Genomic DNA, 26,795 nt, shown 5'->3' with positions numbered 1-26,795 from the left:
TTGAGACTCTGCCTTTTGTTTTACCTTTGGTGAAATAGTATTTAACCAAACTATTTACATTGGTTTTCTGCATGATCCGGAATTTTTACATTATTTCAACCTACAACATTATTTATTTACAATTAAACAACATTTTAGACAATTTAATTCAGTACTTTGGAAACCTAACTGAAAGCAGAATGGGTTTTTTTCGATGGGGGGTAATAAAGATTTTACGATGACAATATCTTTATAAAACCTAACCTGGTTATTGTACCTACCTAAGGTAAGGTTTTTTTAGATAAGTTTGTAAAATATCACAGGGTAAAGAGACATATAAACTGCAGAAGTGAAGGGACAATATTTATGGTTTTCTGTGACTGTCCCATGTACTACACAGGCAAAACCTACAGAGAATTGAGGGAATGGATCAAGGAGCACAAAAGAGATATTAAAAACAAATGTATCAAAAATAGTAGTGTAGCTAGACACTTTCTTGATCATCATGCTAGCAATAAAAATGTACTCATATTTAGAGGTCTTGAACAAATCAATTTGAAGAATGGGGGGGGGGATTTAGATCAGATACTACTGCGAAAGGAATGTGAATGGATATACAACATTAGAAGTCTGAAACCGCTAGGACTAAATGAGGAGATTAAATTTGCTCCCTTCCTAGGAGATTAATGAACGTGCTGCAATAATTGAAAGTTCCAAAAATGTCTTGGTATTATAAATATAAAATGATGTTAAAATAACCAGGTTTGGTTTTATAAAGCTATTATCATTGTGAAATCTTTATTACCCCCCATCGAAAAATAAACATTCTGCTTTTAGTTAAGTTTCCGAAATACTGTTAAATTAAACTGTCTAAAATGTTGTTTAATTGTAAATAAATAATGTTGTAGATTGAAATAATGTAAAAATTCAGGATCATGCAGAAAACCAATGTAAATAGTTTGTGAATATAAGCTACAGGCTGATGAAAATAGCAGCGCCGTGAGACTCACAAAAGGTATGTGCTCTGCCTAAATTATGTCTATTCTGCACTAACTATAAGGCAAATGTGGATTACAAGATATTAAATATGATACACATATACAAGTCAATCGTAGCAAAAGGGGCGTGTTGAAACCAATAGATGGCTTTAAAGTGAAAGTAAACTTGCATCAACCTCTCTCTATATTTAAATATATCTTTTATTATTAATAGAACGTTCATTCATCATTTCCTATATAAATAAATATTTGACAAGTTTATCAACCTGAAAGCTGTCCAAATGGGTCTCCAATCCTCCGCTCGCATCAAAAAAACCTTCTCTCATCCTTGTGACGAACAAGCAATGGATCACTCCGATTGGTCCCCCATGGGTGTCCGAAAATATAATTTTTACGCCCACAAGTTGCTATGCACATGCGGCTATCCGTAAATTTCATCTTTGATCCGATGCGCGTTCACAATAGCCTCATGTGCATATCAACTTCAAAAGAAAATGTTTAAAGTGACGTCAGTGCATCTCAAGATGATAGGGAGAACTGTACCATTGCGCATGCACAAAAAATCTTCATCATTGGAGAGAGAGCACGGATAGAGACGCACAGAGTGGGTTGGACCGCTCTCACGTCCAAGACCAAGAATGCAGGAAGCGAGCAGGGGGCGGTGGAAGCGATAGAAAGGTGTAAGCACTACATAATATAAAATACATAACTCTAGGAACATGTGTTGAAAAAACTAACTTAGCGACTAGAGTCTATGCAAGAATCAGTATCCATAACATTATGTGAGAATTCCAAAATTTACTTTTACTTTAAGCTTAACCCCTTAATGACCGAGGACGTGCAGGGTACGTCCTCAAAAAAAAGGCAGTTAATGCCTGAGAACGTACCCTGCACGTCCTCGGTGTGGAAAGCAGCTGGAAGCGATCCTGCTCGCTTCCAGCTGCTTTCCGGTTATTGCAGTGATGCCTCGATATGGAGGCATCCTGCAATAACCATGTATGGCCATCCGATGCAGAGAGAGCCACTCTGTGGCCCTCTCTGCACCGGACATCGATGGCCGGTATCGTTGGTGGGTGGGAGCCGACGTGGGAGGCGGGTGGCGGCCATCGATGGGCCCAGTGATGTGGAGGGGGGCGGGATCGTGGGCGGGGATGACCGGGGGACCGCATGGGCGCGCGCGCGTGCACGATAGGGAGGGGGCGGGCGCGTGCACGGGAGGGAGCGGGTGGGAACCGCTACACTACAGAAAAAGGATTTGCTCATCAGGGTTCTAAAACGTAAAATTAATAAAAATAAAAACCGAAATCAGGGGGTGTTGGGTTAGTATGTGGGAGGGAAGCTACACTACAGAAAAAAAAATGGGGAAAAATAAAAAAAAACAACATTTTTTTCTGCAAATTGGGTACTGGCAGATAGCTGCCAGTACCCAAGATGGCCCCCAAAAAGGCAAAGGGGGATGGTTAGAGAGATGTTTGAGGGGGGATCAGGGAGGTTGGGGGCTAAGGGGGATCCTAAACAGCAGCATATGTAAATATGCTATACAAATTTTTAAAAAAAAAAACAAAGATTCCCTTTATTTTTGTACTGGCAGACATTCTGCCAGTACTTAAGATGGCGGGGAAAATTGTGGGGTGGGGGAGGGAAGGGAGCTGTTTGGGAGGGATCAGGGTGTGTGATGTGTCAGGTGGGAGGCTGATCTCTACACTAAAGCTAAAATTAACCCTGCAAGCTCCCTACAAGCTACCTAATTAACCCCTTCACTGCTAGACATAATACACGTGTGATGTGCAGCGGCATTTAGCGGCCTTCTAATTACCAAAAAGCGACGCCAAAGTCATATATGTCTGCTATTTCTGAACAAAGGGGATCCCAGAGAAGCATTGACAACCATTTGTGACATAATTGCTCAAGCTGCTTGTAAATGATTTCAGTGAGAAACCTAAAATTGTGAAAAATTTAACGTTTTTTTTTAATTTGATCGCATCTGGCGGTGAAATGGTGGCATGAAATATACCAAAATGGGCCTAGATCAATACTTTGGGGTGTCTTCTAAAAAAAAATATATACATGTTAAGGGATTTTCAGGGATTCCTGACAGATATCAGTGTCCCAATGTAACTAGCGCTAATTTTGAAAAAAAGGGGTTTGGAAATAGCAAAGTGCTGCTTGTATTTATTGCCTTATAACTTACAAAAAAAGCGAAGAACATGTAAACATTGGGTATTTCTAAACTCAGGACAAAATTTAGAAACTATTTAGCATGGGTGTTTTTTGGTGGTTGTAGATGTGTAACAGATTTTGGGGGTCAAAGTTTGAAAAAGTGTGTTTTTTTTCCATTTTTTCCTCATATTATATAATTTTTTTTATAGTAAATTATAAGATATGATGAAAATAATGGTATCTTTAAAAAGTCCACTTAATGGCGAGAAAAACGGTATATAATATGTGTGGGTACAGTAAATGAGTAAGAGGAAAATTACAGCTAAACACAAACGCTGCAGAAATGTAAAAATAGCCTTGGTCCCAAACGGACAGAAAATGGAAAAGTGCTGCGGTCATTAAGGGGTTAAAGAATTCTAATTGTTGATTTATATGTGGCAATGTGGATGGAACTTTGCAATAATCTTTGCAACGAATGAATGGCAACAGCATTAACAATTGTATGATGGGATCATTTCTACTGACATGAACTGTGAACTAACTTTCTTTCATGTAATTAGCAAGAGTCCATGAGCTAGTGACGTATGGGATATACATTCCTACCAGGAGGGGCAAAGTTTCCCAAACCTCAAAATGCCTATAAATACACCCCTCACCACACCCACAATTCAGTTTTACAAACTTTGCCTCCGATGGAGGTGGTGAAGTAAGTTTGTGCTAGATTCTACGTTGATATGCGCTCCGCAGCAAGTTGGAGCCCGGTTTTCCTCTCAGCGTGCAGTGAATGTCAGAGGGATGTGAGGAGAGTATTGCCTATTTGAATGCAGTGATCTCCTTCTACGGGGTCTATTTCATAGGTTCTCTGTTATCGGTCGTAGAGATTCATCTCTTACCTCCCTTTTCAGATCGACGATATACTCTTATATATACCATTACCTCTACTGATTCTCGTTTCAGTACTGGTTTGGCTTTCTACAAACATGTAGATGAGTGTCCTGGGGTAAGTAAATCTTATTTTCTGTGACACTCTAAGCTATGGTTGGGCACTTTGTTTATAAAGTTCTAAATATATGTATTCAAACATTTATTTGCCTTGACTCAGAATGTTCAACTTTCCTTATTTTTCAGACAGTCAGTTTCATATTTGGGATTATGCATTTGAATTATTCATTTTTTCTTACCTTCAAAAATTTGACTCTTTTTTCCCTGTGGGCTGTTAGGCTCGCGGGGGCTGAAAATGCTTCATTTTATTGCGTCATTCTTGGCGCGGACTTTTTTGGCGCAAAAATTCTTTTCCGTTTCCGGCGTCATACGTGTCGCCGGAAGTTGCGTCATTTTTTGACGTTATTTTGCGCCAAAAATGTCGGCGTTCCGGATGTGGCGTCATTTTTGGCGCCAAAAGCATTTAGGCGCCAAATAATGTGGGCGTCTTATTTGGCGCTAAAAAATATGGGCGTCGCTTTTGTCTCCACATTATTTAAGTCTCATTTTTCATTGCTTCTGGTTGCTAGAAGCTTGTTCTTTGGCATTTTTTCCCATTCCTGAAACTGTCATATAAGGAATTTGATCTATTTTGCTTTATATGTTGTTTTTTCTCTTACATATTGCAAGATGTCTCACGTTGCATCTGAGTCAGAAGATACTACAGGAAAATCGCTGTCTAGTGCTGGATCTACCAAAGCTAAGTGTATCTGCTGTAAACTTTTGGTAGCTATTCCTCTGGCTGTTGTTTGTATTAATTGTCATGACAAACTTGTTAATGCAGATAATATTTCCTTTAGTAAAGTACCATTGTCTGTTGCAGTTCCTTCAACATCTAAGGTGCAGAATGTTCCTGATAACATAAGAGATTTTGTTTCTGAATCCATCAAGAAGGCTATGTCTGTTATTTCTCCTTCTAGTAAACGTAAAAAATCTTTTAAAACTTCTCTCCCTACAGATGAATTTTTAAATGAACATCATCATTCTGATTCTGATGACTCTTCTGGTTCAGAGGATTCTGTTTCAGAGATTGATGCTGATAAATCTTCATATTCATTTAAAATGGAATTTATTCGTTCTTTACTTAAAGAAGTATTAATTGCTTTAGAAATAGAGGATTCTGGTCCTCTTGATACTAATTCTAAACGTTTAGATAAGGTATTTAAATCTCTTGTGGTTATTCCAGAAGTTTTTCCTGTTCCTAATGCTATTTCTGCAGTAATTTCCAAAGAATGGGATAAATTGGGTAATTAATTTACTCCTTCTAAACGTTTTAAGCAATTATATCCTGTACCGTCTGACAGGTTAGAATTTTGGGACAAAATCCCTAAAGTTGATGGGGCTATTTCTACCCTTGCTAAACGTACTACCATTCCTACGTCAGATGGTACTTCGTTTAAAGATCCTTTAGATAGGAAAATTGAATCCTTTCTAAGAAAAGCTTATCTGTGTTCAGGTAATCTTCTTAGACCTGCTATATCATTGGCTGATGTTGCTGCAGCTTCAACTTTTTGGTTGGAAACTTTAGCGCAACAAGTAGCAAATCATGATTCTCATGATATTATTATTCTTCTTCAGCATGCTAATAATTTTATCTGTGATGCCATTTTTGATATTATTAGAGTTGATGTCAGGTTTATGTCTCTAGCTATTTTAGCTAGAAGAGCTTTATGGCTTAAGACTTGGAATGCTGATATGGCTTCTAAATCAACTCTACTTTCCATTTCTTTCCAGGGTAACAAATTATTTGGTTCTCAGTTGGATTCTATTATCTCAACTGTTACTGGTGGGAAAGGAACTTTTTTACCACAGGATAAAAAAATCTAAAGGTAAAAACAGGGCTAATAATCGTTTTCGTTCCTTTCGTTTCAACAAAGAACAAAAACCTGATCCTTCGTCCTCAGGAGCAGTTTCAGTTTGGAAACCATCTCCAGTCTGGAATAAATCCAAGCCTGCTAGAAAGGCAAAGCCTGCTTCTAAGTCCACATGAAGGTGCGGCCCTCATTCCAGCTCAGCTGGTAGGGGGCAGGTTACGTTTTTTCAAAGAAATTTGGATCAATTCTGTTCACAATCTTTGGATTCAGAACATTGTTTCAGAAGGGTACAGAATTGGTTTCAAGATGAGACCTCCTGCAAAGAGATTTTTTCTTTCCCGTGTCCCAGTAAATCCAGTGAAAGCTCAAGCATTTCTGAATTGTGTTTCAGATCTAGAGTTGGCTGGAGTAATTATGCCAGTTCCAGTTCCGGAACAGGGGATGGGGTTTTATTCGAATCTCTTCATTGTACCAAAGAAGGAGAATTCCTTCAGACCAGTTCTGGATCTAAAAATATTGAATCGTTATGTAAGGATACCAACGTTCAAGATGGTATCTGTAAGGACTATCTTGCCTTTTGTTCAGCAAGGGAATTATATGTCCACAATAGATTTACAGGATGCATATCTGCATATTCCGATTCATCCAGATCATTTTCAGTTCCTGAGATTCTCTTTTCTGGACAAGCATTACCAGTTTGTGGCTCTACCGTTTGGCCTAGCTACAGCTCCAAGAATTTTTACGAAGATTCTCGGTGCCCTTCTGTCTGTAATCAGAGAACAGGGTATTGTGGTATTTCCTTATTTGGACGATATCTTGGTACTTGCTCAGTCTTTACATTTAGCAGAATCTCATACGAATCGACTTGTGTTGTTTCTTCAAGATCATGGTTGGAGGATCAATTTACCAAAAAGTTCTTTGATTCCTCAGACAAGGGTAACCTTTCTGGGTTTCCAGATAGATTCAGTGTCCATGACTCTGTCTTTAACAGACAAGAGACGTCTAAAATTGATTGCAGCTTGTCGAAACCTTCAGTCACAATCATTCCCTTCGGTAGCCTTATGCATGGAAATTCTAGGTCTTATGACTGCTGCATCGGACGCGATCCCCTTTGCTCGTTTTCACATGCGACCTCTTCAGCTCTGTATGCTGAATCAATGGTGCAAGGATTACACAAAGATATCTCAATTAATATCTTTAAAACCGATTGTTCGACACTCTCTAACGTGGTGGACAGATCACCATCGTTTAATTCAGGGGGCTTCTTTTGTGCTTCCGACCTGGACTGTAATTTCAACAGATGCAAGTCTCACAGGTTGGGGAGCTGTGTGGGGATCTCTGACGGCACAAGGAGTTTGGGAATCTCAGGAGGTGAGATTACCAATCAATATTTTGGAACTCCGTGCAATTTTCAGAGCTCTTCAGTTTTGGCCTCTTCTGAAGAGAGAATCGTTCATTTGTTTTCAGACAGACAATGTCACAACTGTGGCATACATCAATCATCAAGGAGGGACTCACAGTCCTCTGGCTATGAAAGAAGTATCTCGAATTTCGGTTTGGGCGGAATCCAGCTCCTGTCTAATCTCTGCGGTTCATATCCCAGGTATAGACAATTGGGAAGCGGATTATCTCAGTCGCCAAACGTTGCATCCGGGCGAATGGTCTCTTCACCCAGAGGTATTTCTTCAAATTGTTCAAATGTGGGAACTTCCAGAAATAGATCTGATGGCGTCTCATCTAAACAAGAAACTTCCCAGGTATCTGTCCAGATCCCGGGATCCTCAGGCGGAGGCAGTGGATGCATTATCACTTCCTTGGAAGTATCATCCTGCCTATATCTTTCCGCCTCTAGTTCTTCTTCCAAGAGTAATCTCCAAGATTCTGAAGGAATGCTCGTTTGTTCTGCTGGTAGCTCCGGCATGGCCTCACAGGTTTTGGTATGCGGATCTTGTCCGGATGGCCTCTTGCCAACCGTGGACTCTTCCGTTAAGACCAGACCTTCTGTCTCAAGGTCCTTTTTTCCATCAGGATCTGAAATCCTTAAATTTAAAGGTATGGAGATTGAACGCTTGATTCTTGGTCAAAGAGGTTTCTCTGACTCTGTGATTAATACTATGTTACAGGCTCGTAAATCTGTATCTAGAGAGATATATTATAGAGACTGGAAGACTTATATTTCTTGGTGTCTTTCTCATCATTTTTCTTGGCATTCTTTTAGAATACCGAGAATATTACAGTTTCTTCAGGATGGTTTAGATAAGGGTTTGTCCGCAAGTTCCTTGAAAGGACAAATCTCTGCTCTTTCTGTTCTTTTTCACAGAAAGATTGCTATTCTTCCTGATATTCATTGTTTTGTACAAGCTTTGGTTCGTATAAAACCTGTCATTAAGTCAATTTCTCCTCCTTGGAGTTTGAATTTGGTTCTGGGGGCTCTTCAAGCTCCTCCATTTGAACCTATGCATTCATTGGACATTAAATTACTTTCTTGGAAAGTTTTGTTCCTTTTGGCCATCTCTTCTGCCAGAAGAGTTTCTGAATTATCTGCTCTTTCTTGTGAGTCTCCTTTTTTGATTTTTCATCAAGATAAGGCGGTGTTGCGAACTTCTTTTGAATTTTTACCTAAAGTTGTGAATTCCAACAACATTAGTAGAGAAATTGTGGTTCCTTCATTATGTCCTAATCCTAAGAATTCTAAGGAGAAATCGTTGCATTCTTTGGATGTTGTTAGAGCTTTGAAATATTATGTTGAAGCTACTAAATCTTTCCGAAAGACTTCTAGTCTATTTGTCATCTTTTCCGGTTCTAGAAAAGGCCAGAAAGCTTCTGCCATTTCTTTGGCATCTTGGTTGAAATCTTTAATTCATCTTGCCTATGTTGAGTCGGGTAAAACTCCGCCTCAGAGGATTACAGCTCATTCTACTAGGTCAGCTTCTACTTCCTGGGCGTTTAGGAATGAAGCTTCGGTTGATCAGATTTGCAAAGCAGCAACTTGGTCCTCTTTGCATACTTTTACTAAATTCTACCATTTTGATGTATTTTCTTCTTCTGAAGCAGTTTTTGGTAGAAAAGTACTTCAGGCAGCGGTTTCAGTTTGAATCTTCTGCTTATGTTTTTCATTAAACTTTATTTTGGGTGTGGATTATTTTCAGCAGGAATTGGCTGTCTTTATTTTATCCCTCCCTCTCTAGTGACTCTTGTGTGGAAAGATCCACATCTTGGGTAATCATTATCCCATACGTCACTAGCTCATGGACTCTTGCTAATTACATGAAAGAAAACATAATTTATGTAAGAACTTACCTGATAAATTCATTTCTTTCATATTAGCAAGAGTCCATGAGGCCCGCCCTTTTTTGTGGTGGTTATGATTTTTTTGTATAAAGCACAATTATTCCAATTCCTTATTTTATATGCTTTCGCACTTTTTTCTTATCACCCTACTTCTTGGCTATTCGTTAAACTGAATTGTGGGTGTGGTGAGGGGTGTATTTATAGGCATTTTGAGGTTTGGGAAACTTTGCCCCTCCTGGTAGGAATGTATATCCCATACGTCACTAGCTCATGGACTCTTGCTAATATGAAAGAAATGAATTTATCAGGTAAGTTCTTACATAAATTATGTTTTTTGGTTGGTCATTTGATTTATATGGTAAAAGGCTGATTTCTCATATTCTGCTTTCAAATCTTGTACAAGTTGTTTATATTCAGTAAATAATCTGGTGCTGGAAAAATAGTGGTCTTTTTTCTTATTTTTAGTTATATTATAACCATACCACTACCGTGCACTCACTGAGAGCTTTAAATCTCTTGTATTTAAGAGCACTACTTTCAAATAATTACTGTTATATGTTAGTTGGTGCTGATATAACTAGTTTCAATATATGTATATACATGTACACACATACTTTTGATCCCTTTCCAGTCAAATACCTTTTAACATGCAATATAATTTTTAAACAATTTTAATGTGTTTTAATGTTTCAAATAGAAATACTTTAAATTCCTTTGTTCTTCACATAGAAAAAATGTTTGTTTTATTTTTAAATAAATATTTCTGTATATATCTGTATATACAATATATATATATATATATATATATATATATATATATATATATATATATATATATTTCTATATAATTAAATATATATATAGGTATAGATATATATTTTACAAAAAAGAATATGATATATATATATATATATATATATATATATATATATATAAATATCTATTTAAAAATAAAAAGGAAATTTTCTTCTATGTGAAGAACATAAGAATGTAAAGTATTCCTAACGCACCTTTGGCTTTAGAGCACCTTATCTAGTGGAGTGTCGGGTTATTGCATGAACTATAATTAATAGATTTTTTTTATCAGTACACCCCATAGAAGTCTATGGGGAAAAGAAGTTAGAGCGGTCACGACATTTAAAGTTCTGAAGTTAGCGCGCCTGAGTCTTTAACTCTCGCGCTAACTTTTTTATTTTTAACTTCTGATACGCGCACTAACCCGGATGCAATAATTTTTTACTTTGAGCGCAGTTAGCATGCAAGGGAAAAAAAAATTTAGCCCGCCACTTGTAATCTGGCCCATCTTTAGATAATTACAGAGATATTACAATGACATTGATCATTATTTATGAATACATTTAATTGCATTACATTTATTTTCTCTTGTTAAGTGTATCCAGTCCACGGATCATCCATTACTTATGGGATATATTCTCCTTCCCAACAGGAAGTTGCAAGAGTCCACCCACAGCAAAGCTGCTATATAGCTCCTCCCCTAACTGCCATTCCCAGTCATTCTCTTGCAAGTCTCAACATAGATAGGAGGTCGTGAGAGTCTGTGGTTTTTTATACTTAGTTTATTTCTTCAATCAAAAGTTTGTTATTTTTAAATGGCACCGGAGTGTGCTGTTTATCTCAGGCAGTATTTGGAAGAAGAATCTGCCTGCGTTTTTTCTATGATCTTAGCAGACGTAACTAAGATCCAGTTGCTGTTCTCACACATTCTGAGGAGTAAGGTACTTCAGAGGGGGAATGGCGTGCAGGTTTTCCTGCAAATAAGGTATGTGCAGTAAAATATTTTTCTAAGGAATGGAATTGACTAAGAAAATACTGCTGATACCGAAGTAATGTAAGTACAGCCTTTAAATGCAGTGAAAGCGACTGGTACCAGGCTGATTGATAGAGATATATGCTAAGGTATGTGCAGTAATATATTTTTCTAAGGAATGGAATTGACTAAGAAAATACTGCTGATACCGAAGTAATGTAAGTAAAGCCTTAAATGCAGTGATAGCGACTGGATCAGGCTTATTAATAGACATACATACTCTTATAAGAATGTGTTTTAAAACGTTTGCTGGCATGTTTAATCGTTTTTTAACATATGTTTGGTGATAAAACTTATTGGGGCCTAATTTTTCCACATGGCTGGCTTAAATTTTGCATAGAAACAGTTATAGGGAAGGTAATCCACAGCTCAGCTGTGGCAGTTTTGTTGTGTCTGTTTAAAAAAATGTCGTTTTTTTTTTTTTTATCTGTTTTTTGCATTAAGGGGTTAATCATCCATTTGCAAGTGGGTGCAATGCTCTGTTAACTTATTACATGTACTGTAAAAATTTCGTTTGATTTACTGCCTTTTTTCACTGTTTTTCAAATTTTGACAAAATTTGTTTCTCTTAAAGGCACAGTAACGTTTGTTATATTTGCTTGTTAACTTGATTTAAAGTGTTTTCCAAGCTTACTAGTCTCTTTATTAGTTCTAACATGTCTAACATAGAGGAGGCTCTGTGTTTATTATGTTTAAAGCCATGGTGGAACCCCATTTTAGAATGTGTACCAGATGTACTGATTTCATGTTAAACAATAAAGATCATTTTTTGTATTTAAAAACATTATCACCAGAGGATTCTGTCGAGGGGGAAGTTATGCCGACTAACTCTCCCCACGTGTCAGACCCTTTGACTCCCGCTTTAGGGACTCACGCTCAAATGGCGCCAAGTACATCAAGGGCACCCATAGCGTTTATTTTACCAGAGGATTCTGTCGAGGGGGAAGTTATGCCGACTAACTCTCCCCACGTGTCAGACCCTTTGACTCCCGCTCCAGGGACTCACGCTCAAATGGCGCCAAGTATATCAATGGCGCCCATAGCGTTTATTTTACAAGACATGGCAAAGGTTGTGTATAATACACTGGCAGCAGTATTAGTCAGACTACCTGAAATTAAAGGAAAGCAAAACAGCTCTGGGGGTAGATACAGAGCATACAGACGCTTTAAGAACCATGTCTGATACTACCTCACAATATGCTTAGTCTGTGGGTGATATTTGTGACTCAGGGAAGATGATTTAACCTGATTCTGATATTTCTACATTTAAAATTTATGCTTGAGAACCTCCACTTGTTGCTCAGGGAGGCTTTAGCTGCTCTGAATGAATGTGTACAATCGCAGTGCCAGAGAAATTGTGTAGACTGGATAAATAATATGCAGTGCCGGTGTGTACTTATGTTTTTCCAATACCTAAAGAGGTTTACTAAAATTTTTCATAAGGAATGGGATAGACCAGGTGTGCCGTTCTCTTCCCCTCCTATTTTTTAGAAGAATGTTTTCTAATAGTTGCCACCACACGGGACTTATGGCAGACAGTTCCTAAGGTGGAGAGAAGAGTTTCTACTCTAGCTAAGCGTACCACTACCTCTGGCGAGGACTGTTGTGCTTTTTTAGATCCAATGGATAAAAAATGTTTATTCAACAAGGTTTTATCCTGCAGCCCCTTGCACGCATTGCTCCTGTCACTGCTGCTGCAGCGTTCTGGTTTGAGTCTCTTGATGAGGCTTTACAGGCTCCATTGGATGAATATATTTGACAAGCTTAGAGCACTTAAGCTAGCCAATTCCTTTGTTTTCTGATGCCTTTGTTCCTTTGACTAGACTAACGGCTAAGAATTCTGTTTTTTACTATACTGGCGCGCAGAGCGCTATGGCTTATATCATGGTCAGCTGTCGTGACTTTAATAAATAAGCTACTTAACTTCCCTTCAAGGGACAGACCCTATTCAGGCCTAGTTTGAAGGAGATTATTACTTATATCACTGGAGGAAAAGATCATGCCCTTCCTCAGGACAGGTCCAAATCAAGGGACAAAAAAGGCCTAATTTTCGTGCCTTTCGAAAATTCAAGGCAGGTGTGGCATCAACTTCCTCTAAGGCAAAATAAGAGGGAACTTTTGCTCAGTCCAAGGCGGTCTGGAGACAACCGGACCTGGAACAAAGATAAGCAGGTCAAGGAGCCTGCTGCTGCCTCTAAAACAGCATGAGGAACGGACCCCTATCTGGTAACGGATCCTATAGGGGGCAGACTTCATTCTTCGCCCAGGCATGGGCAAGAGATGCCCAGGATCCCTGGGCATTGGAAATTATACCCCAGAGATATCTTCTGGATTTCAAAGCTTTCCCCCCCAAAAAAAGGGGAGTTTTTGCCTTTCACATTTATCTGCAAACCAGATAAAGAAAGAGACATTCTTGCATTGTGTACGTGACCCATTCAGTTCCAATAGAGGAACAGGGACACAGTTTTCCTCAAATCGGTTTGTGGTTCCCAAGGAAAGGAAACCTTCAGACCTATTTTGGATCTAAAAGATCTTAAACAAATTCTTTAGAATTCTATCATTTAAGATGGAAACTATTTGTACCATCTTAACTATGATCCAGGAGAGTCAATAGAGGACTACAATGGATTTGAAGGATGCTTATCCTCACATTACGATGCATAAAGATCACCATCGGTTTTTCAGGTTTGCCTTTCTAGACAGGCATTACCAGTTTGTAGCTCTTTCCTTTGGGTTAACTACAGCCCCTAGAATCTTTATGGAGGTTCTGGGGTCACTTTGGCGGTCCTTAGGCCGCGGGGCATAGAAGTGGCCCCTTATTTAGACGACATCCTGATACAGGCGTCAAACATCCAAGTTGCCAAGTCTCATACGGACGTAGTACTGGCATTTCTGAGATCGCATGGGTGGAAAGTGAACAAGGAAAGAGTTCTCTATCCCCAATATCAAGGATTTCCCTCCTAGGGATTCTGATAGATTTTGTAGAAATTAAAATTTACCTGACGGAGTCCAGGTTGTCAAAGTTTCTAAATTTCTGCCGTGTTCTTCATTCCATCCGCGCCCTTTGGTGGCTCAGTACATGAATGTAATCGGCTTTATGGTAGCGGCAAGGGACATAGTACCGTTTGCACGCCTACATTTCAGACCACTGCAACTATGCATGCTCAGCCAGAGGAACGGGGATTACACAGATTTGTTCTCCTGTTAAATCCGGACCAAGAAACCAGAGATTCTCTTCTCTGGTGACTATCTCGGGTCCATCTGTCCAAGGGTATGACCTTCCGCAGGTCAGATGGGACAATTGTTACAACAGATGCCAGCCTTTTAGGTTGGGATACAGTCTGGAACTCCCTGAAGGCTCAGGGATAGTGGACTCAGGAGGAGACCCTCCTTCTAATGAATATTCTTGAACTGGGAGCGATATTCCATGCTCTTCAGACTTGGCCTCAGTTAGCAACTCTGAGGTACATCATATTTCAGTCGGACAATATCACGACTGTGGCTTACATCAACCATCAAGGGGGAACAGAAGTTCCCTAGCAATGTTAGAAGTCTTAAAATAATTCACTGGACAGAGACTCACTCTTGTCTAAAAGCTATCCCTATCCCAGGTGTTGAGAACTGGGAGGCAGATTTTCTAAGTCGTCAGACTTTTCATCCGGTGGAGTGGGAATTCCCTCCGGAGGGGTTTGCACAAGATCAAGCAGGAGAGTGCTTTGGTGCTTTTGACAGCGCCTGCGTGGCCACGCAGGACCTGGTATGCAGATCTGGTGGACATGTCATCCTTTCCACCTCTGCTTCTGAGACAGGACCCTCTACCTCAGGGTCTTTTCAACCATCTAAATATAACTAATCTGAGATGGACTGCCTGGAGACAGAACGCTTGATGTTATCAAAGCATGGCTTCTCCGAGTCAGTAATTGATACCTTAATACAGGCATAAAAGCCTGTCTCTAGGAAAATTTAACATAAGATATGGTGTAAATATCTTATTGTTATGAATCCAAGGGTTACTCATGGAGTAAAGTCTGGATTCCCAGGATATTATCTTTTCTCCAAGATGATTTTGAGAAAAGGGTTGTCAGCTAGTTCTTTAAAAGGACAGATTTCTACTCTGTCTATTCTTTTGCACAAGCGTCTGGCAGGTATTCTAGACGTTCAGGCATTTGGTCAGGCTTTGGTTAGAACCAAGCCTGTGGTTAAAAATGTTGCTCCGCCATGGAGCTTAAAGCTGGTTCTTAAGGTTCTTCAAGGAGTTCCATTTGAACCTTTTCATTCCATAGATATCAAACTTCTATCTTGGAAAGTTCCTTTTTGGTAGCTATTTCCTCGGCTCATAGAGTCTCCGAGTTATCTGCGTTGCAATGTGATTCTCCTTATCTGGTTCTCCGTACGGATAAGGTAGTCCTGTGTACCAACCTGGGTTTTTACCTAAGGTGGTATCTAACAAGAATATCACTCAAGAGATTGTTGTTCCATTCTTGTATCCTAATCCTTCTTCAAAGAAGGAACGTCTATTACACAATTTGGACGTGGTTCGTGTTTTAAAGTTTTACTTACAAGCTACTACAGATTTTCATCAAACATTCACCTTGTTTGTTGTCTATTCTGGACAGAGGAGAGGTCAAAGGACTTCAGCAACCTCTCTGTCTTTTTGGTTAAAAAGTATAATTCATTTAGCTTATGAGACTGCTGGACAGCAGCCTCCTGATTGGATTACAGCTCATTCTACTAGAGCTGTGGTTTTCACTTGGGCCTTTTTTTAAATGTGGCTTCTGTTGAACAGATTACAAGACGGAGTCTTGGTCTGCGTTTCATACTTTTTCAAATTTAACAAATTTGATACCTTGCTTCTTCGGAGGCTATTTTTGGGAGAAAGGGTTTTTTACAGGCAGTGGTAACTTCCGTTTAAGTACCTGCCTTGTCCCTCCCATCATCCGTGTACTTTAGCTTTGGTATTGGTATCCCATAAGTAATGGATGATCCGTGGACTGGATACACTTAACAAGAGAGAAAATAATTTATGCTTACCTGATAAATTTATTTCTCTTGTAGTGTATCCAGTCCACGGCCCGCCCTGTCACTTTAAGGCAGGTAATTTTTCCATTAAACTACAGTCACCACTGCACCCTATGGTTTTCCTTTCTCTGCATGTTTTCGGTCGAATGACTGGTAATGGCAGTTAGGGGAGGAGCTATATAGCAGCTTTGCTGTGGGTGGACTCTTGCAACTTCCTGTTGGGAAGGAGAATATATCCCATAAGTAATGGATGATCCGTGGACTGGATAAACTACAATAGAAATAAATTTATCAGGTAAGCATAAATTATGTTTTTTGCCTAAGTTACCTGCAGCAATACATAGTTCTTTAAATATATTGAACATAACACAATCTTATATCTGATTCTAGTGATGCATTTGACTTCAATTTTGGATTATGTCTTCTGAGGATGAAAGATGGTCTCAATGTGTCCCGTGTCATGCAGGCCCACAGTAAGTGAAATACAGTATGTGTGTTTCCATGTCTGCATGCTGGTGGGTTAGTATGCAATGTTTAGAACTGTTTAGGTAGTGTGGACTGTAGCTTGGCCCAATCTAAGGAATTCATGCCCCCCATTAAACAGGGTATCATCCTATATATACTAATTTCTTAAATTTTTACCATAGGTTAAATGGTTTTCATAACTGGCCATGCAGCCATGGATCTCAAAATCATATTTTCGGATTGTATCATTGTCATCATTTTGATGGTAGCAGCTACAGATGTTACTTTTTATATAAGGCCTTTGCTATTGAGAAACTAAATAAAACTATAGCTCCAGGGATGCTGACTTGCTATGTACGGTTATTTCTTTCCAATGGCATGGAGAGGCCACAAATCCATTCAATTACTGTTGGGAAATTCACCGCCTGGCCACCAGGAGGAGGCAAAGAACACCACAGCCAGAGCTTAACTGTCTTCCCATTACCCATACTACCCCAGTCGTTCTTTACCTCTGTAACTAGGAGGATGTGAAGATGGTGCTCTGAAGATAATTAGTCATTTAATGGGTAGCTTCCCTTCAAGATAGAACTGGGGTTTATGCTTTTCCATGTAAACCTCTTAGTAAGATTATTGGTAGCTGTTAGCTGCTACAGGGAACTTCTATGTCATCTCTAGCAATTTCTGCTAACACCCCCACCAGGCAACCAGTGTTATGTTTACACTGTTTTCCTTTTTCCTTAGGTCACTGTCAGAATATCTGGATTTAGCTGTCAGACCTGGAGGGCTGTGTCTGCCACACAGCATAGGCTCATAAGGTAAGTGTCTTTCCATATACAGGACACAGGAGGACACATTTAAAGGATTATGAATCTCCTATTTTCCTGAGCCTGGGGACTTATTAATTTTCTCTTATTTCAAGGGTTATTTATTATAAGGGCATTATAATTGCTAAGGGCACTGTGCAACTAAAAGCTGATATTTTTCATTTCTTATGAACAAATCAGCAGGGATTGATGCTGTCAGGGTATTTTACAAAGGAGTATTTTTATTTCATCTTTATTACATGGAACAAGAACAAACAGGGGATGGAAGATTATGTGTAGAAAAGAGGGTTGGGAGAAAACATCTCTTTTAATACTTGTACTTTATACTTACTCCGTTTTTTCGATCTAGAAACGGGTCTAACGGTATCTTTATGGTGCATCAGTTAATTTATAAAGAGCACCATTTATCCACTCCACGATCACATGACACGTCAATCATCTTCCGGTTTACAGCGCGTGATATTATTTTTATCTGCGTAGCAGAAGGAACAAAAAAAACTATAGTTTGATCGCAAATTTATCTCCAGATCCTTTCCGCTACTTGGGGGAGTGCAGGAGAGTCTTTCTAACTGAAAAAATATTTATCTAAACATATAACAGAACTACACTATATCGTTTTCTAGGAGAGTGGGTAAGAGCACGCAGTCCTTGCTTGGAGCATATATATGTGCCCCAAATTATTTTGTAAAATTATTTTTATTAATAAAATTAATTTATATTACTTTTAATTTATTTTATTTTTAAATTTGTTGTGAAATCTTTATTCCCTTCATGGAGGACAGTGTTATTCTGGGAGACAAATTTCCTTTACCTATGGAGATTATATGTTTATATTGTGAGGAGGCTCATGTAATACCACCTGTTCAACTTTGTTCTACATGTTTCTCTTCTGTGCTGCAGTCAACGTTTAAAAATCGAAATCAAAGACCTTGTCTACTGTTTCTAAAATATTTAATCCTTCAGAACCCTGCACTTCTCAGGACTCTGCTGCCCTTGACATGCCTCAACTTTCTCTTCAGTCCCCTTCCCTTATTGTTGCACCTGCAGTGCCCTGTGACTCAGCTCAATCTCTTTCTGGGGGAATTTTTTTACAAGGAAATGTTGCAGAGGAAGAGAAAGACTAAGCATTCTAATACTGGTATATCTTCTAACTCCAAAGATGCTTTAGTCAGTTTATCTCAATTTCCTGACGATGGTCATACTTCAGATGCCTCTGAGGGTGAAGTATCTGATTGTGACTCTTCTTCGGACAGTCCTTTAGAATCTGAAGATGTAAATTTCAAATTTAAACTTGAACACCTTTGTTCATTACTCAAGGAGGTGTTAGCTACCTTGGATGTTCCATAGTCTAAACCAGTGATTTTTAACCTTTTTTTTGCCGTGGCACACTTTTTTACATTAAAAAATCCTGTGGCACACCACCATACCAAAATTTTAAAAAAAATCACACATTGTTGCCTAATACAGCATATATATATACACATAAACGCACACACACATACTGTATGTATTGTGCTGTTATGCCATGCCTCCTACAAACTACCCCTGCCCTGGGAGTAAAAAACAAGCAAAGTTTAAAAAATATGTCACACTGTTGTCAGTCTGCCGTGGCACACCTGAGGATCTCTCACGGCACACTAGTGTGCCACGGCACACTGGTTGAAAAACACTGGTCTAAACCATCAAAAATTTCTTAAATTCCTAAACTAAATAAGGTTTATGATGTTAAGTCCAAGTCTCTGGAATTTTTTCCTGTTCCAGACCGTATGTCTGACATCATCTCTAAGGAATGGGAGAAACCGGGATTCCTAATTCTAAAAGAATGTTCCAATCTCTGACTATCTTGGAGATATGGAATTCTGTTCTTAAAGTGGATGGAGCTATTTCTACCCTGGTTAAGAGAACTACTATTCCCCTGGAGGATAGTACCTCTTTTAAGGACCCCATGGATAGAAAGATGGAAGGGTTCCTAAGAAGAATTTTTCATCATCTTTCTCTTTTCTGGCAACCAGTAGCTGGAGCCGTCACTTACTGGTGTGATTCTTTATCTGATCTGATTTTGGAAGAAACTCCCTTGGAGGATATTCAAGATAGGATAAAGGCTTTGAAACAAACTAATTCCTTTATTTGTGATGCTAATATGCATGTCCTTCGCTTGAGTGTTAAGTCCTCAGGTTTTGCTATTCTTTCTAAAGTCTTGGTCGGCTGACATGGTTTCCAAGTCCAGACTTCTTTCCTTACCTTTTAAAGAAAAGTCTTTGTTCAGACCTGGTCTGGATTCCATTATGTCCACGGTCACTGGAGGTAAGGGTGACTTTCTTCCACAGGATAGAAGGTCTAAACCCAAAGGTTGTCAACCATCTAATTTTCGTTCATTTTGTAATTTCAAGGGACAGAAATCCTCAGCTCCCTCCAAGTCCGATCAACCTAAGAATTCCTGGTAGTCTATTCAAACTTGGAACAAGAACAAGCAATCCAAGAAACCCTCATCTGACAATAAGTCAGTATGAAGGGCGGCCCCCTTTCCGGGACCGGATCTTGTAGGGGGCAGACTTTCTTTTTTTCCAGGAAGCTTGGATTCGCAATGTTCCAGACCCTTGGGCAGTGGACGATGTCTCCCAGGAATAAAAGATAGGCTTCAAATCTTTTTCTCCAAAAGGGAGATTCCTTCTATCAAGACTCTCTTCGAACCCAGTGAAAAAAGAGGCATTCTTAAATTGTGGGAGTGATTGTCCAGGTTCCTCTATCAGATCAGGGCCTAGGGTTTTATTCAAACCTCTTCTTTGTTCCCAAAAAGGAGGGACCCTTTACATCCTATACTGGATTTAAAGAGTCTCAACAAATTTCTCAAGGTCCCGTCCTTCAAGATGGAAACAATCAGATCCATTGTTCCTTTGCTCCAGGAAGGTTAGTTCTCAGAAGGAACGGTTGTTACACAACTAGGATGTTGTGCGTGTCTTAAAATTCTACCTCCAGGCTACTAAGGATTTTAGACAGTCTCCTGCTTTGTTTGTAGTGTACTCTGGTAGACGCAAGGGTCAAAAAGCAATTGCAACTACTCTTTCCTTTTGGTTGAGGAGTGTCATTAGTTTGGCTTATGAGGAAGCTGGTCAGCAGCCTCCGGATGAAGATTACGGCTCACTCTACCCGTTCTGTGTCTTCTTAAAGTTTGATGTTTTTGCCTCAGCTGAGGCTCTTTTGGGAGAAAGGTTTTTCAAGCTATGGTGCCTTCAGTTTTGGTCCACATGCCTTTAGTTCTCCCTCCCTGTCCATTCTGTGTTCTCTCTGGCTTGGGTATTGGTTTCCCAACAGTTATTGAATGGATTTGTGGACTCTCCATGCCATTGTAAAGAAAACAAAATTTTTGCTTACCTGATACATACTTTTCTTTCCTGGCATGGAGAGTCCACGACCCGCAGTATTTATTTATTTTTTTGGCGGCATTTAATTCTTTTTTCTAAACTTCAGGCACCTATATACCTCTGGTGTTCTCCTACCTTTCCTTTATTACCTTGGCTGAATGACTGGGGGAGTAATGGTAATGCAGGACAGTTAAGCTCTGGCTGTGGTGTTCCTTGCCTCCTCCTGGTGGCCAGGCGGTGAATTTCCCAACAGTAATTGAATGGTTTTATGGACTCTCCATGCCAGGAAAGGAAATAATTTATCAGGAAAGCATAAATTTTGTTTTCTCAATAACAAATAGCAAATAAAGTATTTTATAGATAGAAGTGATCTATAGCTCAGTTGAGGTGCAGCCTGGTATCACCTCAGTCCATAAAGTAGGTAGTCTCTTTACAAACCCTCTGTTTCATCAAATATTATTGAACTCTCAGCTGATTTTCAGGCACTAAATACCTGGGGAACCCTGTTGTCTTAATGTCATGTGTTGATTCTGTCCAAACAAAATGACAGGGGTTATCTAAATCAACCATCAGTTGGGATTTTTGTATCCTTAGGGGCAAAGGATAACCTCAGTGTGATTTATGTAATTTACATTCCAGGACTCTGAGTCACCAATACATCTATTCAGGAGAGTGGTCTCCATTTATCAAATAGAGGGCAGACGACGTTAGTTTTCATGAACCTTATCCACCCAGCCTTGCAGCAAGCGGGCAGTAGTCTGCTTGTGCAATGCTGCCCCCTGCTTATGTGAGCGGGGGCTGTCAATAATCCCGATCAGACCTGATTGGGTTGATTGAAATCTGCCACACTTTAGGTGGAAGAGAGGTTAAGGAGTAAATTTACCACCCCTGCAGGCAGACAGATTCACTACTTGCGAACCTGTCCTGAACCTGCAATCGCCACTTGCAATGTTTCATCGCACAGCGAAATGTATCATTGCTGTTGTGCAATGCTGCCCCCTGCTCCAGCGCAACCAATTGAGTTAGAACATGGTATGTCAATCACCCTGAACGAGAAATTGTTAGGGTGATTTATGTGGCCAATTCTGATAAGGTGGAAAGGAAAAAAGAAGCAGCTTTTGCTTCTTAAATATGTGGCAGCAAGCTTCTTTACATGAACCTGCTCCACGTAGCCAGAAAAGCTGCAAATGCAGCTTAATAAATGTACCCCTAAGAAGCAACGGTCTGTTTAATAAATGGAGCCCAAATACCTAATGCCATAAAAGGGAAACTGCAAAGTAACTGATTGCAATTCAAGAAAAAACATGTTCCACTAGAATTTGCTGTAGAGGCAATGGTAAAATCCTTTGAGGTTTATATTCCAATTTTGCCTTTACTATGATCTGTCATGTGATTTGATAGACTTAAAGGACCACTCAATGCAGCAGAATAATTAACATGTGCACAATGAAAAGAGAATGCAATATAATTTAATCTGAATTTCAATTAAGCAGTAGATTTCTTTCTGACAAGTTTATTTTTTCTAGCCCCCTGTATTATGTGACAGACATCAGCCAATCATAGACTAGTATACGTATACCCTGTGAGCATAAGTAAATTGGAAAGTGTCTTAAAACTGCATGTTCTATCTGAATCATAAAAGTTTATTTTGAGTTGGGTGTCCTTTTAATGTTTCTGGTTTTCTGGCAGGGTAGGATCATTAGTTGCATTGACAGTTCCATGGTTTTCTGTCTCAAACTTTATTTCACATCAAAAACATGAAAGAACTAGTTCTTTGTAAATCTCTATAAATTCTGTAAGATCTGCAGTTCCTCCAAGATGGCATTGATATGATATTATCTTTTTTTCTACAAATGAAGGTTTTGTTTTACTGACTGTCATGACATAATGCTAGGCTTTGGAAATAATTTGTCTAATTTACAGTTATTCAAGCCTACATGGAATCTGAAAATATTTTAGCTTTTAAGATTTCCTAATCATTAGAATGACAGAAAGACTCTACTTCCCATGTGTGATGTAGACATAGGTCTTAGGTATAAGAAGAATTGAAGTACCTTTTTGTTCTTTATACTATATAATTATCTTTGGTATACTTGGTTTACTCTGAAATCCCTAAGGTTCCTGGAGTGCTATGACATCATCATTAGTTTGGTATAAGACAATAAATCGGTTGAACATGAAAAAGATTTATACTTATTTTCCGTGTCAAAAGTTCTGTGCTTTTTTTTTTTTTAATACAATCTATAGTTAAAGAAACTGCAACTCATACATCTACAATGCATACATGGTTAAATAAAAAATAATGTTGATAATGTTGTTCAAGGCCTATATAGATTATTGAATAAAATAAAGAGTAATCATACATAGGCAGCAAATATGTACCTTATGCTTCTTGTATTTTATCCTTATCATACTGTACTCACAATAACAGAGGTTAGCTTGTATTTTATCCTTATCATACTGTACTCACAATAACAGAGGTTAGCTTGTATTTTATCCTTATCATACTGTACTCACAATAACAGAGGTTAGCTTGTATTTTATCCTTATCATACTGTACTCACAATAACAGAGGTTAGCTTGTATTTTATCCTTATCATACTGTACTCACTATAACAGAGGTTAGCTTGTATTTTATCCTTATCATACTGTACTCACAATAACAGAGGTTAGCTTGTATTTTATCCTTATCATACTGTACTCACAATAACAGAGGTTAGCTTGTATTTTATCCTTATCATACTGTACTCACAATAACAGAGGTTAGCTTGTATTTCGGTCTTATAACCTTATGTGCATGCATAAAACTTTACACATGGTAAAAGCGTATTATCACATACTCTTTGTAATTACTCTGCAGTTAATCCAGTCTTTCAACAGAAAGAGGAATCAAATATGAATGATGGAGCAGAGAATGGTGCAAGTTCTGCAGTTAATGGGACATGTGAGTTTACTTGGCAAATAACGTGTATGATATTGAATATATAGCCTCAGTATAGTGCAAGGTTACAGTAAAGGAGACATATGTGATGGTACCAAGCATCATTAATATCTCCTAGCAGTAAGTGATTTAATATGGTAATCTATCAATCAAAGGCTTTATAATGAGGATGAAAAAGACACAGCTAAAGTGATCTTGTGTCTTCAGCACCTATTTACAGTATATGGCCAAGGACAGAACTCGCACAATCTGCAGAACAGCAACAGTAATAGGAGCATGTGACAACGAATAATGACACCAGCATTAAACTCAAACAATCTCTAATTTACACATGAAAGAGCAGATGTTTATTCAGTGGTTCTGGGCCTCAAACATTGGGTGTTTAGTAGGAGGAATTAAAATTATTGATGACTTTTTTATACACCAGAGATGGCATTGCACTGCTAATTCATACTTGTTGACCCCTCTGAGAATTTGGAATGCTACAATATTTAATTGGGCAAATCACACCCTAGTGCTTCCATTGACTTCATCATGATAGAATATTTTTTGCATGAAAATTTGCTTTTCTGATGGATTGGAATTACCTTTAATTTATAAAACCAATAAAAACCCTTTTAACGAGTACATATGGGTCTTAGAACAGATTTTAATAAACCCTTATATTTGAAACAAATGATTGCTTTATATGGCAAGAAAGGTGACTGTACGTTACAGCCAAGAGTTGAAACATTACTACAGGTACAAAACCCATTATCCAATCTGCTTAGGGCCGGAAAAGGTTTGGATTTTTAAATAGTTTGGATGTCAGAATATTTGTATATTTGCATCTATGAAATGGGACATCTTGAAGAGAGGATGGGACAAGTGTAAACCACATTGTATGTCATTTAGGCAGTATTTACATGTAGTACCATCAGAAATATAGCACAGTACTGTAATCAGAAAGGTAATAGTTGTTGTGTTGTATATATGCATGTAGGCGAGCCTTTGTGCTTTAGAACTCAAAAAAACTGAAAGGAGCTGGAGGAGAAGATTGTGACTTACTGGTGGGGAAAATAGAACTTTTAATAATTTTATTTTTAACACATATTAAAGAAAAAGTCTGGATTTCTGAGTAATTCTGGAATTCTGGTTTGTACCTGTAATAGAAATGTGGCAGCCATGGTGTATTTGTAATAGTAAAGCAGAGATGACACTTTATTTTCAGAACAAGAACAGGGTTTATGTCTGAGGGAGAGATTTCCCCCTGTATTTGTAGCATCCAAACACAGGTGACAGCATCAGCAGTGCAAAAACAGGTCGATGGTCATGTGAAAAGGATTTTAATTGTTTTAGTGCCTCAATATACATTGATAAAGAGATAGATATATAGATAGATAGCCAGCCAGTATATGTTCTCTATGTATTACGTGCATTGTTCTACACAAATTATTTCTTTATGAATTGTAGTGGATCCAGAAGCACTAACTGTTGAGGAGCAGACGAGCACTATCTTCCAGATTAAACAAGATAAAAAGACAATTGATATTTATTGGCTTTTTGACGATGGAGGTAAAAACCAACTCTTTTTTTGTCCAGTCTCAAGTGATTTTTTTTATTAATTATTTTGTCCTCTATACAGTTTAATTTCTTGTTTGTAATGGCAGGGCTGACACTTCTGATTCCTTATCTACTCAGCCGCAAAAAGAGGTGGGAAAAAGTCAAAATCCGTGTGTTTGTCGGGGGACAGATCAACAGGATGGATGAAGAACGTAAAGCGTGAGAATTACATATTGTAACCGATTCGCTATAGCAGAAAGTCCTCTAGCTACACAAAACAAACTACAACATAGTCCTTTCCCGAGGGAAAAATCCTATAATCTTTTTAATTTTATTGAGTACATTCTGTAAAATATTAGAGTGATTTTAATGTTTTTAATCATCTCCATAAAATAACAACAATTGTAGACTGGACAGCAATTTCAAATGTTAGTGAACCAAGGTCACACTGTGCCATTAGACATATTGCACTAATATACACAGCTCTGCTATATTACACACTGCAGAGATACAGTATATCCAGCTTATTTGTATTACTGAACCAAACACTGCCCACGTAAACAACTAAACTAAATACAACATACAGCACAAGAGTTTACAGAACCCTGCGATATCACATGTAGTTGTTGTGTGCACGCGTGATGATGCATCATTCCTTTGAACTTTTGCAAAAAATCCCAGTTGGGATTTTCTCTTCTTTTTCCCCTAAGGTACTAAATTCTAAGAACATGAATTATGAGACTGTTTCTACCTTTATTATTTCATATTCCTTGGAATAATTGTGAATCTTTTCTTTACAGACTTGAGGCCAAATTTATCATGATTGCAGGCTCACAGGTTCACAAGTAGAGAATCTGACCATCTGCATTCGCCACTTGCTATGCTGTGTCCCATAGTGAAATTTAACATTGCACAAGAGCTTTCACCTCGGACAAATGAATGTTGGGGTGATTGATCAGGAATACAAGATTAAACTTCACTCTTTGTTTACTTGCAAATACGGGCTTGCAAGGCCGGATTGGCCTAACAGGATACCAGGAGATTTTCCGGTGGGCTGCAGCAGCTGAGGCTGGATAGCTACAATTTAAAGGGGTTATTAATGGATACAATTGGGCTTTAGAGTGTATATAACAACAATCTGGCACTTTTTTTTAATACAAACTAATATAATATAATTCTGAAACAAAATATTGGGGGAAGAAGTATACCAGTAATCCCCTTTGAGATAATGGGGTGTGTGCATTATGTCAACTGAAACTAGGGCTGGTCCCCAAATTTTCCAGGGCTGCTTTTAATTCTCAGTCTGACCCCGTGAGCTTGGCTGTAACTGATTTTAGGCAGAAAAAGGATATATATATATATAATATATATATATATATATATATATATATATACAGGTAGCCCTCAGTTTACGCCGGGGTTAGGTTCCAGAAGGAATGGTTGTAAATCGAAACTGTTGCAAATTGAAACCCAGTTTATAATGCAAGTCATTGGGAAGTGAGGGAGTTAGGTTCCAGGCCCCTCTCAAAATTGTCATAAGTAACATCTAATACATTATTTTTAAAGCTTTGAAATGAAGACTTTAAATGCT

At 38.5% G+C, this 26,795-nt stretch overlaps 1 protein-coding gene across 1 annotated transcript in view; it reads left to right on the top strand.

Moving 5' to 3' along the window:
- The window catches only part of SLC12A3 (solute carrier family 12 member 3), a 311,203-nt gene that overhangs the window by 224,391 nt on the left and 60,017 nt on the right, over nucleotides 1-26,795 (top strand). Inside the window, exons 19-22 of the mRNA XM_053700267.1 lie at nucleotides 16,461-16,543; nucleotides 23,582-23,665; nucleotides 25,115-25,216; nucleotides 25,312-25,423. Coding sequence (XP_053556242.1) covers nucleotides 16,461-16,543; nucleotides 23,582-23,665; nucleotides 25,115-25,216; nucleotides 25,312-25,423 — 381 coding nt within the window. The remainder of the gene's footprint in view (nucleotides 1-16,460; nucleotides 16,544-23,581; nucleotides 23,666-25,114; nucleotides 25,217-25,311; nucleotides 25,424-26,795) is intronic.

Source organism: Bombina bombina, chromosome 1 (assembly GCF_027579735.1).
Source record: "Bombina bombina isolate aBomBom1 chromosome 1, aBomBom1.pri, whole genome shotgun sequence".
NCBI lineage: Eukaryota > Metazoa > Chordata > Amphibia > Anura > Bombinatoridae > Bombina > Bombina bombina.
Note: the sequence above shows the minus strand (reverse complement) of the source record. Positions and strands in the feature narration are given on the sequence as shown.